This window comes from Artibeus jamaicensis, unplaced genomic scaffold (assembly GCF_021234435.1).
Source record: "Artibeus jamaicensis isolate MK-2021 breed Jamaican fruit bat unplaced genomic scaffold, CSHL_Jam_final contig_3126, whole genome shotgun sequence".
NCBI classification, from domain to species: domain Eukaryota; kingdom Metazoa; phylum Chordata; class Mammalia; order Chiroptera; family Phyllostomidae; genus Artibeus; species Artibeus jamaicensis.
The window spans coordinates 19,779,749-19,796,482 of NW_026521723.1; the positions used below are offsets into that span (position 1 = coordinate 19,779,749).

Genomic DNA, 16,734 nt, shown 5'->3' on the forward strand with positions numbered 1-16,734 from the left:
AAGAATAATGTCCTTATTCAAAGATTCCACTACAGAATGGGGTAAATAGGCTTTTCGTTGGTTAATTGGGGATTGATTATATATTTCTGGGTAAAATGTTTTCTGTCCAAAAATGTTACAAATTTTAAAACAATTGAAAACTAATTCTATTTCAAGCATTTCTCTAGGAATTGCATACTGAATTTTATTTTGTACTTAAGGGGCTATATTAACCAGCCTCTTTAAATATATAATTTTCAGTAACACATAATGTTTCTTATGTTTATTCTTAGATTTTTAAGTTCTCTTTAAAATTATAGAACGAGTCTAGATTTCTAATTAAGTTGCTATATTTTATCTATCTCTCTATTTGCCAGGAGTGTGTGACTAAGAAGTAAGAGTCCTTTAAATTATATTATCATGGTAAGATTGTTTCTGTGCTTTGGAATAATCCATCAAAAGATAAAGCAAATAAACTGGTAATCATCCAGCAACAAAACCTTTCCCCGTCTGCTCACCTGAGTGAAGAGCTGACAGATGTATGATGCTTTTGTCAAACTTTATTGACTGCCAGTGACAAGAGATGAAATTGCAGAGTCAAATTTCACAGAAGAGGAGACCCAGAAGGTCCGTCTGATACGACTCGCGGCTGCTGCCGGGAGACTAAAATGTGTGTGTTTTTCTTCCAGTGACGTTGTACGCCTCCTGTATCCTCCTGGGAGTGTTCCTGAATAGCAGTATACCTATATTTTTTGAGCTTTTTGTGGAAACTGTCTACCCAGTTCCAGAAGGAATTACTTGTGGAGTTGTCACTTTTTTAAGTAATATATTCATGGGAGTACTTTTATTTTTTCTCACATTTTATCACACAGGTAAGAAACTTGACTTTTTGATTACTGTCTGTGTCAGCAGAGAGGTGTGTGGCACTGCTGTATAGGGAGTTCATATGGAGAATTCTCACCAGGGCATATGACTTTATTTGGGCTTTTACGTACCAATAAAAGAAAATACCTCTAGCTATTTATTTTTTTAAATGCATCCTAATCTGATCTAATGCAGCCTTACCCCTCATAGAATTTCTGATTTAATTAACCTGGACTAGAGCCCACCATTTATATATAAAGCCCCATTGGTGATTCTAATATGCAGGTTCTTATTGCTTTAAAAATATACTTAGACTCTCCTGTCTTAACATAGGGTGTTAGTTGCTGATAATATCGGGGGTACATGGTTTAAAGCCTTAGTGAAGAGTGATAGCTCATCCAAGGATACACAGGGTGTGCAGAACGGCTCTGCCCAAACAGAACTTTCTCTGATAATGCAAACGTGTTTTGACTGTACTGTCCAATACAGTAGCCACTAGCCACATGAAGTGAGTGCAGCTAAGGAACTAGATTTTTTATTTCATTAAGTTTTAATAGCTACACATGATCAAGGCATGTATAGAGTAGAAAAAGGGTTGAAGTTAGAACCCCAGGGCTCTACCTTTGAAGAAATGGGAGAACCGGAACAAAGGAGGCAGGGATGGGGTCCTGAACCCAGGGAGAAGTTCACCCTGGACAAAAGGAGCCGGAGGAGAGGGCAGTGTCGGTGGGCCCGGAGGCAGTACCTTTGTTGGGCAGGTTGTTGAAGGAGTTCTTTCTTCGTGGCAGCATCTTTCTGCTCAGAAGGCATTTGATCTATTAAGACTTGATTGATGGGAAGAAAGTTGAGAAGGGACTCCAGGAGCGAATGAGACTTTCGGACGACCTTCAAGGGGGCAGGAGGGGGCGCTGCAGGGACAGCTGGAGAGGTTGCCGGGCTTGTTGAGGGCAGGCCGAGCTGCCGTTGGGGTCCGTAGGTTTGTGCTGGCTTCCTTTTGAACAGTTGTTTGGTGTTCTCTGATATTCTGTCTTCCGTAATCCAAATTCTGTTTTACTATTTCAGAAAATTTTGACATAATTATCTAGGATTTTTGGAGCATATTTTTATTTTTTAAAAGGTTTTATTTATTTATTTTTAAAGAGAGGAGAAGGGAGGGAGAAAGAGGGGGAGAGAAACAGCAATGTGTGGTTGCCTCCTAGGTGGCCCCCACCGGGGATCCAGCCCACAACCCAGGCATGTGCCCTGACTGGGAATCGAACTGGCAACCCCCTGGTTCGCAGCCCGTGCTCAATCCACTGAGCTACACCAGCCAAGGCTTATTTTGCATCTTAAAATAAGAATTTTTTACTTGTGATTCTTGAATATAAAGTTTTTATCAATTTCTGCAAGGTTTATATTTCATTTTATTTCTTTTAAAAAAATATTTTATTTATTTATTTTTAGAGAGGGGGAAGGGAAGGAGAAAGTGGGAGAGAAACATCAATGTGTGGTTGCCTTTCATGTGTCCCCTACTAGGAACCAGGCCTGCAACCCAGGCCCTGACAAGGAACCGAACCAGCGACCCTTTGCTTCACAGGCCCATGCTCAATCCACTGAGCTATACCAGCCAGGGCTTATTTCTCATTTTAACTAATCTAATATTATTACCTTCCCTCCTCCTACCCATTGCTGTTCTCCTAACTACCCATCAAATAAATATCAGTCCATTTGGTTAATCTGTGCATAAAGGAATCTGTAAGATTCAAATGTAGTAATAAGTGGTCTAAAAAGTGATGCTCCCAAGAGGACTACTTGTTGATGGAAGACTTTCTGACAGGCTTATAGTTTAAATAGTAACCACATTTACCTCCTTAGGAAAATACATTTTTGAAACTTTCAAAGCTGACGAAACAGAATTTGCCCTGGGATTCAGACAGCTTTTGGCACAGTACTTTCATCTAACAGCAAAAGGCATACAAATGATATATTAATTTCTTGTTCTAGTTAACAGCAAACTAGATTATTTCTGTCAATGAGTAATGCGTGTGAAGTAGCTTTTAACTTGGTCAAACTTGATGTATGTTTGATCGTGTAAAGGAGTTGCCGTTAATGGCATCAGACCACTCTCGACTGTCCTCCTGGAACATGTTTCCATTAGGGAGCGTGCCATCCCCGGCGTTGGGCTAAGGTATTTGCTCCCAGTGAGTTTTCTAAACAGAATCTTCTAATAACTATGATATAGCCCCTTTAATCTACTTCACTCATGTCACAGTTGCAATTAAAAGAGGCTCAGTGCCTCTCTTTTGCCTGGTGAAGTACCAGAGATGGCTGTGTTGCCCGTTCAGGGCAGCTTTTCAGCTCATGGGCACAGGTGTGGTCGGCGACCCTTGCAGCCTACTAGAGCGTGGTTTTTCCTGTCTGCTGGAAGTAGAGGTGTGTCCTCCAAATAAAAACAACAGTAGATGCCAGATACTGTTACTCCCCCATACACCTCTTGCATGTGGTCTCTAGACTGTAACGTGTATTTATTGACCAGTTTAAGGCAGGGAATATCCCTACACTGACTGTGGTGGAGCCCAGTGCACTCCTGGCCATTGTGTTTGGCCAGGAGAGTGTCTCTGTCACTCCCCTAGATCCAGCTGCAGCTGTCAATCTGTTGAACGTGAATTCACTGATATTGACATTAGGCAATGGGCGCTCATTCTGCAGATTCATAGTGACCAGATATAGGCAGATACTTTTGTTTCTTTGACCCAGGCAGCAGATTTAGCAACATTTCTTCTACTTCCTGTCTCACTGATGTAATCAAAGATTTATCTAGCAAGGGAAAATAAGCTTTCCTCTTTTTGGCTGGTGTCTGATCACATGTTCTTACACATGTCTGTGTAAATGTTAAAGGTTTCTGCCTGAACTCCATCATTATGGGAACTTTTAAAATAACTGTTGCAGACCCCAGCTTGTGGGGTCCACGGCGTTGTAGCTGAGACAGAAGAAATTCACATGGACTACCGAATCCTGTGGAGAAAAAGGGTGGGCGGTTTTGCTCTCAAGAGGAGCCAAAAGCCTCGGACCTTGCTTCGATGGGCTTTTATTGTCTTTCTGGGCACATTACATGAAGGTCCTCATTAACTATGCACAGGTTCCCTTTAGGTTGTTACCTTTTACAGAAAACAAAGGAGAGGATGCTACTAATCACATCACAGAAGAGGGATATTTACAAATGAAAAGGCAAAAGTGGTGAACCAGTTATACTGGTCCTTGGAAGGTTTAGCATGGATTTTAGGAAGTCACTTAGCAGTAAATGTTTTCTGCCTCAATTCAGGATGAGGGAGTTTTAGCAAAAGCAAGTCTCGTAGCAGTCTAGGCACAGGGCCTGATTCCCCATGGGAGAACCTATCCGTGGCATGGGTCCTGTGCATCTCCCAGTGGGAGCAGGGCCCACGCCACGCAGAATGGTCTCCTATAAATAATAAACACTTTTACTCCAACAAGGTGATTTTCAGGAAGAAAAATCTGAGCACATTTTTACATCTTATAAAGTTAATGAGAAGACCTCTGTGCAAGAGTCTAGACCAGGGCATAACTGGCACTCCCCAAATGCTTGTTTTATTTCCTTCTAGGTAAGTAACAATTGGGAATTGTTGGAGTTGGGAATTTAAGTATCTATGCTTCAGTTTGAAAGAGATGCTATTGTGTGTATGTTTGTGAGTGTGTCCACTGAACACACACAGACACACCCCACACCTCTCAAAGGCTATGGCTGCTAGACCTGTGAAAACCGTGCAGAGGCGCTTTCATGCAGAACAGCTGATGCTGTCCTGGAAGTCCTGTCGTGTTAGGGTGTTGTGTGACCAAGTCCCCACACCTTACAGCTGAGGTATGGGGACACAAAAATTGCAACTCTGAGCATTATGTAAAATTATTTCCTAAAAATATCTTTTACCCTCAACATTCTTTTGTAATTCACACCCAAGGATAAGTTTTTATTGATTTTAGAGAGGAAGGGAAAAGTGGAGAAACATCGGTGTGAGAGAGAAGCACTGATCGGGTTGCCCCCTGCACACGCCCTGGTCAGGGGTGGAACCCACAACCCAGCTGTGTGCCCTGACCAGTGATCAAACCCACAACTTCTTCTGTACAGGATGGCACTCCAACCAACTGAGCCACCCAGCCAGGGCTCAATAAATTCTATGATAAATTGAATTTCCTTCCATTAAAGCCACTGTTCAAGTGTCATAATTTAGGCATTTTTAAAACTTGAAAAATTTACCTAGAAGTTAAGTTACATGTTATAGTTCAACTATTAGTTACATGACTAGAAGGCCAGCTATTTAATCATCACAAAGATCTGTGGGTTTTTTAAGTCTCTCCTCGGAGAAGCACTACACTTCCTAACTGGAGCTTTATCTCCCCACAATGTGCTTTCTGGGAGGCAATTACATCCGAAGCAGCTTTTCAGGGCTGTGCAGACGAACCCCAAAATGACCACGTTAGATTGGTTTGCTTAGCAAGAAAGGCTCCACTGGTGATTTGCTTGCAGATTGTGCCCATCACCGTCACTGACAGCAGATGTCACACCGGCTCCTATGCCAGTGCCACCAGCTTATTTGGAGCCCATGGTCACTAGTCTCCCACGTCCTGTTTTGATTCTGCTTTGGGTGACTGGGGCAGTGTCGGAATTTTCTTAAGAGTTTTTCTGGCTTGGCTTTTTTATGGTCACTTTTTAAAAAAATTGTTACTTGTTTCCTAATATAAACATGCACGTAAAACTCAGTTGCTTCCTGTAATACTTGATTTGAGAGTCTCGGCCAATTATCTCAGATGGCGCCGCGATGCCTCCCTCTGACCACCTCACTCAGAGTCAGTGTGGGAGCGTTTCGTATTCTTCAGATGCCCTGAAACGTGTCTCAGTGTTCTGTTTTGTAGTGTGTAACTGATTCTGAAATCTGTGTTATCTGGGTTTTTGGTTGCTGTTCTAGAAGCTTTGCAACAGGTTTTGACTAAAAGCAGTAGAGGTTGGGTTTTTTTGTTTGTTTTGTTTTTTACCTCAGTTCTTTCATTTCAAAGTAGCTGACCGTGCCTGTGAGGCTGCACTGTGGCTCAAAAGATTCAGGCGCCTGGCTGAGGTGGGAGGGGTTGACTACTGGTTGCTAGAGCAGGTTCAGCAGATTGTGCGCTGGTGAGAAGTATTTTTATATGTAAGGAGTAAAACACTGCAGTGTGTTCGATGGTCGATGGTCTGGTCTGTTGGGTAATTCTGTTACATTGTGTGTGAAATCACGGTGTCAGCTGGCTCCTCTTAAATGAGAAAGGAGACAGTTTTGCTACATCATTGTGATTCCGGTTGAACCACCACACAAAAATAGAAGGTTGGCTCTGGGTGACGGTACATGCAACCAGACAAGCGCCTGGTGTCGCTTGCTGAAGGGAAGGAGGAAGTGGGAAGTACCACACTGCTTCTGGAGGAAACTGCTTCCCAAGAGGACGAGCAGAATCCTAATTAGTTTGGCTCCAACCGAGCATCACCACTCGGCGCAGTTCTCTTCACTGAGGGGAACAGCACCTGTCTGAACTATATACATCGGCAAAGGGAGTGCTCAGGTTAGAGTGTGGATAATAAATACTAGAAATATAGAGGCAAATTGTGGAGCCTTACAGTATGGATTTATATTTTCTCCAGTTAAGGACAAAGGGAAGGGATGTTAGAAAATATGCTCACATTAAAAGATTTCAAGGATAAGAATAAAATTTCATTGGATAAGAACTATGTTGGCTCAATTACGTCATATGACACTGGCCAGGAAAGGACAGCAGTTGGCTTGGCTGTTGCTAAGCCCAGTGAGGCTTTTGAACCATTTCCGGTTTGTCAGAGTACCTAACTTACGGTTTTTGTGAGTGGTTATCAGTGGGAAGTGTGCCTGTTCCCAGCTCGGACCTTTTGCTTTCTTAAAAGGCAAAGAATTTCAGAGAACACTTAACAGTTGGCTGAGTCAGGCCCACTTCCTGAAAGGTGGACTTGACTTTACAGAGAGAGGCGTAACTAAAAACGAGCCAACCCACCGTGACCCTATGAGGCCATTATGCGGCATATTTAAGGATCCGTTTGAACCCAGGTAGAAGGAATACTTTTACAACTCTGATAAAATAAGGCCTGCTTTGGAAGTATTTGACTAAGTTGTGCTTAGTATTGACAAATTTTGCTTTGGCAAAAAAAAATGATGAGATTTAAGAGGAGCAAGAACACATCATGTGTTTGTTCTAGCTCCCCATAAAATGCAGCGGCAAATTTGACGTTAAAGTCCAAATGCTCACCACAAGCGGTGTGCTGTTGTCAGTGTTTTGCTGCTCTTTCTCTTCCTTATTTTTACTGCTGCTTTTTTGCCTAGTAAAACTGGCATCGGAACTCCAGACACTGCGTGGCTAACATAAAAACAGAGAACACCTGTGTGTCGTTTCAGGGAATATCAGAATAAAGACAAGATCCCAGAGGTCTCAGTCTTTCTGAGTATTAGATTATATTCAATCCAAGAAAAGCACAGAAAACAGCTTTGCATAAAACTATCATTGAAATACATGTCTTTGTTACATGCTATATAATAGCATGTCTAACTTTTAAAATGTAGAAATTGAGAGGTGGGGAGGCATGTTTTGTGAGCATATTACAGCAAAAAAAGGTATTTCAGCACCATTTCTTACCGGTTTATTGTTGAATTTCCATTCTTGAGCATAAATTGCTCTTTTAGTCACTCATATGAATTATGGATTACACTGAAGCAGCAGTGTGGAAATCTTCAGGATGATTTTGAAGATTAGAGCAATATTAGCATTCTTTAGAAGTACAAAGGAAAATATAAACCGATAGCAGGGCCCAAAGAAAAACGTACCAGGGAACTTCTTTATCTCATTTGTTGTTTTATAAAATCAAAACTGCTGAATGAATATTAAACTATAGAAGTTACCCCCTGCCCTGCCCCCAATCCCAAGAAGCTGCTCACTTCTGCACGCAGAGTCTTGGGATTGGCTGGAAAAGGGGTCGGGGTGGAGGAAAGCCGAACAGATGTAGAGCTCAAGGGCTGCTGGAGCTGGAGGAAAAATAGGCGGAGGCAGCCTCTAAACAGCTGGCCTGGAGCCCTAGCAAGAGACCCAGGCATGGGCTGTTGCAGGGTCCAGAAGTCATGAGCAAGGCTTTATGAAGAAGCATGTTCTTGATGCCCTTAAATCAGGTCACAACAGAATCGTCTGTTCTGATGATTCTTGTAGGTTTTCTGGTAATTGGCATCACACATAACAATTATGCTTGCAGGAAAAAAAATAAAAGACTAGAAAAAAATAAGCTGAAACAGTCACAGTAGTTTCTCTGAGGGTAGAATTAGTATTTTTTTTAAGTTTTACTTTATTTTTTAATATATTTTTCATCTGTTTTACAATGAATTATGACTTGATTTTTTTGCTGAGAATTTGATGTTTCTATCCAAAAAATATGTTAAAATGTTATCTCAAAGTTCAGGTGATTTTATTTGTCTTTCTGATTCAGCAGATATTTCTAAACAAGGACAAGAGTGAGGGTGATTAGAGGGCACTGAAAAAATAATTAGCGAACTAACAGTTAAAGGTGATTGGTTTTTTTTCTTTGTAGTTAATAGATTTTTTTTGCCATCCAAGTCATGGTGGATTAAATTGATGAAAAGTTATTAACAACATTGATTAAAAACACTCCACATGAGAGCTCTGTAATACGCGACATGCATCACTTGGATGCCAGATCATCACTGTTTATCGAAGGCCAGTGGTGGAGCCTGCTAAGGCGCATTGATCCCAAGTGCCTTTGAACGCAGAGCGGGTTGCTGCCGGCACACCGCCCAACGCTTACGTCTTCACGTTTTTGTCTTACAGAGTTGTCTTGGTTCAACTGGTGCCTTCCTGGGTCGTGTTTGCTCAGTCTCCTCCTCATTCTGTGCTTCAGGGAATCCTATGACAGACTCTATCTTGATGTGGTTGTCTCCGTTTAATAGCGCAGATCTGAAGGAGTTTATAAAGAGACTGGAAATCAATACTGCATTCTGCACATTTGCTTGGAATTGCACACCTAACAGGATAAAAAGGAGAAGAGAGAAACTTCATTCAGAGGTTTTGTTGGGTTACAGATGGTCACGTTGATTTAATTACTACTAAGTAATAATAATGTGGGACTTGAGTGATAAAAAGGAGACTTAAAAACTCTAGAAATCGCACACCTGTGCGTGATTCTGGGTTTGGAAGTGTGATCGATGTCTCACACACGAGGTACTACCTGAATAATTGCCTCTGTGTTCTGTGCCAGTGCTAAACTACTGACCGACGGGTTGTAATTATGAAAAGACACGGAGTGTCTGCCCCAGGGAGATAACCCTCCCCAAGTCACATATCAGAATAGGAAGACATGCCAACAACTTCTAAAGAAGTTTAAACCTCATATGTGATTTTTAACTCTGAAACAGCCAAGAGGTTTATCAATGATAAAAATTAGCCACGTGTACACTACATTTTTTTCCTAATAAAGCCATTTCTTACATGACTCCTTATTTTTAATTAGGTCAAAGACCGGTGGCCACCTTTACGGTGGTGGTCACGCGCTTTCCAGTGTCTTCAGAACACACTGTGTCTCGGTGTTAACTTACCCTCGTTTCTGTGAAATACAGTTTCATCTATTAGGCTTTTAAAAGTTATATTAAAGGTGACTAAATGTTTGATGTAGATTCATTAAAATTGTATGCAAAGCGTAATTTCCTTCTGATTTAGCACTTTGTTAAAAGAAATATGACAAATCACATGGAACACTCTGTGTCTTCAGCATATATATATGTGTGTGTATATATATATGATAAGTCTGGCATCAGCTAATACTTACAGGGGTTACATTTTATTAAATGAGCCTTGTTTGAAAATAAGAACTTAACAACATTAAAACTTCTGTTCAGTGATTTCTGATTACATTCTTGTATTTTAATTCAGGTTGTAAAACATCCAGTTTCATATGGGGTCAGTGCATTGGAGAGGGCAGTATTTTGTCAGTACTGGTTTTCTTTCTATGGATGATAACTTTGTAAAAAATAACAATGACTTATTGAATGGCTCTCAGGCATGTATTTCATTGCGACATAAAATATTCTCTTGCAGGGTTATGATTATTACCACTATTCACATTTACCTAATTCCCCTCACACAGAAAAACCAAACATTTCCTCCCAAAGTCAAAAATAATACTTTGCCTTTATTATTCCTAGCTTCATTCAACCCTCTCTCCTTTTTTCCTCACTTGAAATTGTGTCTTCCTGGTCAGCCAAATACATATTATATATATATAATTTGTATTTTGGGGCAGAGTACAAGGCAGCTCCTTCGGCCACCCAAGATGGTGAAGTATGGTTAAGGAAAGCTGGTCATCTCTGCCTGTGTGCATAAATCATCGCACCCACTCACACATAGTTCCAGTTGTCCCTCCTTGCCCCCTTGATAAATTCAGCACTATGCATTAACCCACCTCAGTTATGCAGGAAGATTCTATTACTGCTGAGCCTTCTAAGACCCTAAATTGTGCAACTCAGAAAGTAAGAAAACCCTAAACTTTAATGTCTGCAAGTCACCTTTAAATCATGTCCCTTTTATAACCGCACTCTGCTGATTTAGCAACAAGAACCAAAGGAACCAAGGAAATTGTTAAAAAATAGAAGAATACCCATGAAAACTAGGCTTATTTCCAGTTAACTCTGTCATTCTTCTTAAATAAAAATAAAATAAAAAGAACACAGAATTCTTAAAGATGATCGAAAGTCAGCCACTGAGGATGTCAGCGGTTCACGATTCAGATGCCAAAATAACCACCAGCCCTTCTATTGAGAAGATAGACCGCAGAGGGAAGCATCATTAAGTGTTTAACTAAATCGTTTGGTTTCAGTCAGAACTCCTGTGATTGAGAACATTGCTGTATAAAAAAACTGCTGTAATAAGACTTCTGATATAGACCACTTTAATTATGGTTAATTCTAGTTCTAACACAAAGTAAAGAATAACACTTTAAAGCTATTACCTAAATGGCTAATTAATTTAAAAACATCTCAAGTGGGTGGTGATTAAAAATCCTTGCATGTGCCAGACGCCAACCGCTGTGTTCAGCATACACACGGGCCCCTCTGTCTCGTTGTAGCCACTTCCCCCTCCAGCAGGTCACTGTTTGTGTCACACGTTCCAGCTGTTTCAATGACCAAAGCCTCACACGCCAGACCTGACAGGAAGAGAACCGAACACTTTGGGGTGGGGGAGGACTACACACTATTTATTTACCTGAATATTTCAAATTATGTATTTTTTTCCTCGTTTCTCTTTCTAGGATGCATTAAAATAGGCCAGCGGCGTTCTTTGCTTCTTCTAAACAAACATAATAGAGCTCTGGTGAAATTTTATAACCAAAAGAAATCTTAACCCTCCACGAATCCAAGCCCCCATTTTAGAGGTTGTGGAAAGAGCCCCAGAGGGGTAAAGGGTCTTGTCCGAGGTCACAGCCCTGGTTTGTGACAGAAGCAGAACTGAGACCCACATCTGCTGACTCCCAGAGCAGATTGCAGTGCAGTTTGGGCATTCAGGGGTGTCCGTGAACACTCCCCATGCGCAGAAGCAAGGGGCCTTAAGAGTGAACTGCCATTATTTTGTGTGGAACGTACAGGGATTAAATTGAGGTGATTACTTGGTTTTTAAGTAAAATTATTTTCTTGTCTTCATCCTAATGCAGTTGGCACTCTAACATCCCTGTCTTAGCTTGCTGCGAGATGGCGTAGAAAGATTCTGATGAATAATTCAATCCTCATAAATCAAGGCAACAGCCTTATTAATTGGGAAGGAAATGTTATAGTCTAAGTTCCCTGTGGCTTATCAATGAATTCTTCACAGTCTGTGGAAAGAAGCATTTTTTGGGTCACAGGCCGGTGCTCAATCCACTGGACCACACCAGCCAGGGTGAAGGAAGCATTTTTTGATATGGTCCATGGTAGGGGTATAGGAACAAGACGGCTACACACACACACACACACACACACACACATTGCACTGGAAGATGGAGCTGATAAAAAGAGGGAACCAGTACAAGTGTAATTGTGTATAGTTAAGCATATATGGCCTAAGGGTTAAATTTTATCATAGATCACATATTCATATTTAATTATTAAAAGTGTTTATGATTTGTTTTTTTATGAAGCCCTTCTATTGAGAGATTCAAGCTAAGAGATTTTAAATTGAAGAGATTAAATTCTCATCTACTTATCTTTTAATTGATTTTTTTACTGTTATATTTACTAAAATCTAGGCACTCATCTTGCTGTTTGCGTAAGTACCCGCTTCATTGTAACTCCCGATCAAACATGGATGCATAGTAAATTTGCTTTAAATCAATGTTAAAAATCTCATTTAATTCCACATTTGCCCCTGAAATAATAAGTCCGGGAATTTGTATGACGATACCATAATTCCAAGCAAGGGCAAAAGCTGTGATATGAAGAAAGGGCCGTATTAGAAATATGTATGTGAGAAAAATCCATCAGGCCTGTTTGACCGAAATACAGGAGAAACAGAATTATACAGAAAGGAAAAAGATAAAGTTTATTTCCATGCTCTCAAACAGTTTGCTAGCATGTTAGGAAATATAAGCAATATTTGGGGGGGAAGTGTTGGACTGTCCTAGAAGAACAGAACTTGACAGGGAGATTTGGAGTTTCCCTTATAACAGCATCCATCGGGTACTTTGTGCGCAGTAGAAGCGAGTTGTCTGCTCCGCGAGCAAGGCATCACCTTGGCTGCCCTGCACATTCATTCCCTTTCACATATTGTCCCTGCTCAGCTGGAACCTGAAAGTCAGGAGGCAGACTAATCCCAAGGCCCTTGAAAGCGTCGTTTCTGGCCAGGGTATGGGAGTGATGGAGGCTGCAGGCAGAGAATACAGGCAGTCTCTCCCCTGAGTCGTGCTCCTGTTTGTAGACAGTTTGAGTTTGCCCTGGGTTGGGACTGAAACAACGTCAGCCTCTTGTTTCATTGAACAGTTTGCTGAGGCTCTGCACTTGCCCTCCTTACCTGGTTCCTCAGCCTTCCGAACCAACCCCTGCAGGAATCACACCTCAGCTCCATCCCTAAGACTCCCAGATGTCCTCCTCCTGGACTGTCTTCCTGGCCCCGGGCCCTCACCCCCTCAGCCCCTCCCTAAGCTCCAAGGCCAGAAACCCGTCCGGTCCTGACAGGAAGTTAGACCTCCCTCTCCTGAACAGGACGCTAACAGGATCAGAACGTGTGTAAACCCAGGTACTCCAGCAAGATTTCACACTTCTTCTCATGGCCAAGTCTAGTAAATGAGGCCGATTCCCTGAAATGAGAATTACGAAGGTCTCTAACACATTTCTATAGTTGTCATTTGTTGCATTTGGACATTGAATTGCCTTCCATTGTCTTTCTGTTGTGCTTTGGGACCTGGTAGGCCTCGCACAGGCCCTTCCCACCTCAGCCCACACTGGAAAAGAGAGCAGAAAGTTATCTCGCCCCATAATGAAAAGAATACAATTTTTAAATGTTTAAAAATTTTTGTTAAATAAATAAAAACACTAACCATTAAAAAAGTTATCCCACCAGAGCTGCACTGTACATTTGAGAATGCAGAATTTAACATTTCTTTGTAAAGCTAAGAAATGAAACAAAAGTACAGACTTCATTTCAGCAACTTTGGTCAAATGATTTTTTTAAAAAACCCACACACATCGTACTGTGTTAGCTCCAAACATGCTGGACGTGGTGCATTGCAAGGCCTGGGGCTCCAAAGTCATTGGCCATCAGTCCCCAGCACACTGCTCCCACGGCTCCCTCTGGTTCTTCCCATTTAAAAGGGAGGCTTCTGCAGCCTTGACCGAAATGGCCAGGATGACTTTTAACATGCTGTAATGTTAGAAAATGATGCTTCTTTAAGAACTACAATTTAATTTGGACTTCCTCTCATTCAGATTGGCTCCAGAAGGATCATAGAATCAAAATGATAATCTAATCCAACCACTCGTTGTATATATAAGTAAACGGAAAACCTAAGTTAAATGACAGAGATTGGGTTAGCAGGTCACCAACTACTAGGCCAGCCTTTTTTCTATATATGATCAATGTGTTAACCAAAAGTAAATTCTTATAAACTTTTTCATTTGCTTTAAGTTTTTAAAAATCAAACAAGAACTGCATGAATGGATTCTCATAAAACGCTCAGTACAGACATACAAAGTGACCTGTACTGACAAGTTCTGGCCAATCCATTCTTCTTTCCAGAGGTAACCCCTAAGAATCGGACATTTTTCTGTGCACTTACGTACATGTGCATAAATGCTTAGAGAGATTTAAAATCAAGTGCTCAGGGAGCTGTGCCGTAGGCCACGTCGGCGTTAACTTTTCGGGCAGTGGCAGGAGTGTCTGAGGGCTCGTTTGTCTCCCCAGTGAGTCTGCGTCAGATGTGTTAGCAGTGTTACTTAATAACACTTCCCGGACCCGGTACTGTCAAGCTCTATCATATTCTAAAATGTGAAGGTGCATTTCAATATGCAATATCCTATTTTTCTTTGGGGAAATACAGCTTCTGTTTCTATGTCACCAACTAAGGTCTGTATACTGTGAGAGAAGAGAATGCATGAGCCACTCCCAAAGCCAAACAGGTTTCCCTGGCGGGGCCATCTTGGCTCTCTGACTTGGCCGAGGCATGCAGCACCGTGGAAAGTCGAGAGAGTCATCTCATGGGAGTACCTTCTTAAAAATAATAGGTGAGAAAAATAAAATATCTGGGAATAAACCTAACCAAGGAGGTAAAAGACCTGTATGCAGAAAACTACACAGCACCGAAGAAAGAAATCAGGGAAGACACAAAAATGGAAACATATACCTTGTTCATGGATTGGAAGAATTAACATCATCAAAATGTCCATACTACCCAAAGCAATATACACATTCAATGCAATACCTATTAAAGTACCAATGGCGTATTTCACAGACATAGAACAAACACTTCAAAAATTTATATGGAATCATAACTCAGAATAGCAGCTGCACTTTTGAGAAAGAAGAACAAAGTAGGAGGGATCACAATACCTGATATCAAACTGTATTACAAGGCCCACTGTAATCAAAACAGCCTGGTACTGGCATAAAAACAAGCACATAGACCAATGGAACAGAACAGAGAGCCCAGAAATCAACCCAACTCTCTACAGTCAATTAATATTTGACAAAGGGGGCAGTAACATAAAGTGGAGTAAAGATAGCCTCTTCAACAAATGGTGTTGGGAGAACTGGACAGCTACATGCAAAAAAAATGAAACTTGAGCACCAACTTACACCATACACCAAAATAAATTCAAGGTGGATAAAAGACTTAAATATAAGCCGTGACACCATTAAAGTCCTAGAGGAGAATATTGGCAAGAAAATCTCAGATATTCCACGCAGCAACATTTTTACTGGTATGTCCCCTAGAGCAAGGAATATAAAGGAAAGAATAAACAAATGGGATCTCATCAAAATAAAAAGCTTCTGCATGGCTAAAGAAAACAGTATTAAATTAAAAAGACAACCAACTGTATGGGAAAACATATTTGCCAATGATACCTCAGACAAAGGTTTAATCTCCAAAATATACAAAGAACTTACACGACTCCACTCTAGGAAGACATTTAACCCAATTAAAAAATGGGAAAAGGACTTGAACAGACACTTCTCCAAGGAGGACATACAGAATATCCAGAGACACATGAAGAGATGCTCAATGTCGTTAGCTATCAGAGAGATGCAAATTAAAACCACAACGAGATACCACTTTACACCAGTCAGGATGGCTATCATAAACAAAGCAACAAACAACAAATGTTGGAGAGGTTGTGGGGAAAAGGGGTCCTTAGTTCACTGTTGGTGGGATTGCAGACTGGTACAACCATTATGGAAAACAGTATGGAATTTTCTCAGAAAAATAAAAATCGACCCACCTTTGGACCCAGCAATTCCACTGCTAGGATTATATCCCAAGAATCCTAAAACATCAATTTCAAAGAACCTATGCACCACAATGCTCATAGCAGCACAATTTACAATAGCCAAGAGTTGGAAGCAACCTAGGTGCCCGTCAGTAAATGAATGGATCAAAAAATTGTGGTACATATACACAATGGAATTCTATGCAGCAGAGAGAAAAAAGGAGCTACTACCCTTTGGAACAACATGGATGGAACTGGAAAGCATTATGCTGAGTGAAATAGGCCAGGCATTGAAAGACAAATACCATATGATCTCACCTTTAACAGGAAGCGAAACAACAAAACAAACAAGCAAGCAGAATAAAAACAAAGACACTGAAATAGAGAACAAGTGGGCAGCGACCAGAGGGGGAGAGGGAAGGGGAATTTAAGGGGGAAAAATGGGGAGGGATTTTGAGGAACAAGTATGAAAGACACAGGGATGAGGACTGGCGGGGGGGGGGGGGAATGGGAGGGAGGGGGGGAGACGGGGGGGGGGCTAGGATGGGAGAAATAGACAAAAAACTACTTGAAAAATAACAATAAAATTTTAAAAAATAATAATAGGTGACAAAGATTCTGGGAATCTTACTATTTTCCTGATCAACTTCCTTAGCTATCCTATCTTTCAAGCTACCAGTAAAACCAGCGAACTTCAGCAGGACAGACTTTCAGCTTTGTTTGGTCACTTTCTTTCCAGCCTGCCTTCCCGTCCAGCTTTCCCTATCTGGTTGTGTTCTAACGTATTTCCGATTCTGTTGGAAGCAAGTTGTGTGAAATGCAGATTCTCTGAGTCGCCAGATCAGAGAGGAAGGCTGGCGGAGCATTTTCTTCATGAACTAGGTGAAAGCGGACACGGAGAAAG

The 16,734-nt window shown here is 41.2% G+C and overlaps 1 protein-coding gene across 1 annotated transcript in view; it reads left to right on the forward strand.

The window, feature by feature from the left end:
• The window catches only part of SLC49A4 (solute carrier family 49 member 4), a 71,567-nt gene extending 61,785 nt beyond the window's left edge, over positions 1-9,782 (forward strand). The window contains exons 8-9 of the mRNA XM_037132348.2: positions 669-851; positions 8,716-9,782. Coding sequence (XP_036988243.2) covers positions 669-851; positions 8,716-8,831 — 299 coding nt within the window. The 3' untranslated portion in view covers positions 8,832-9,782. The remainder of the gene's footprint in view (positions 1-668; positions 852-8,715) is intronic.
• Positions 9,783-16,734: the final 6,952 nt, after the last annotated feature.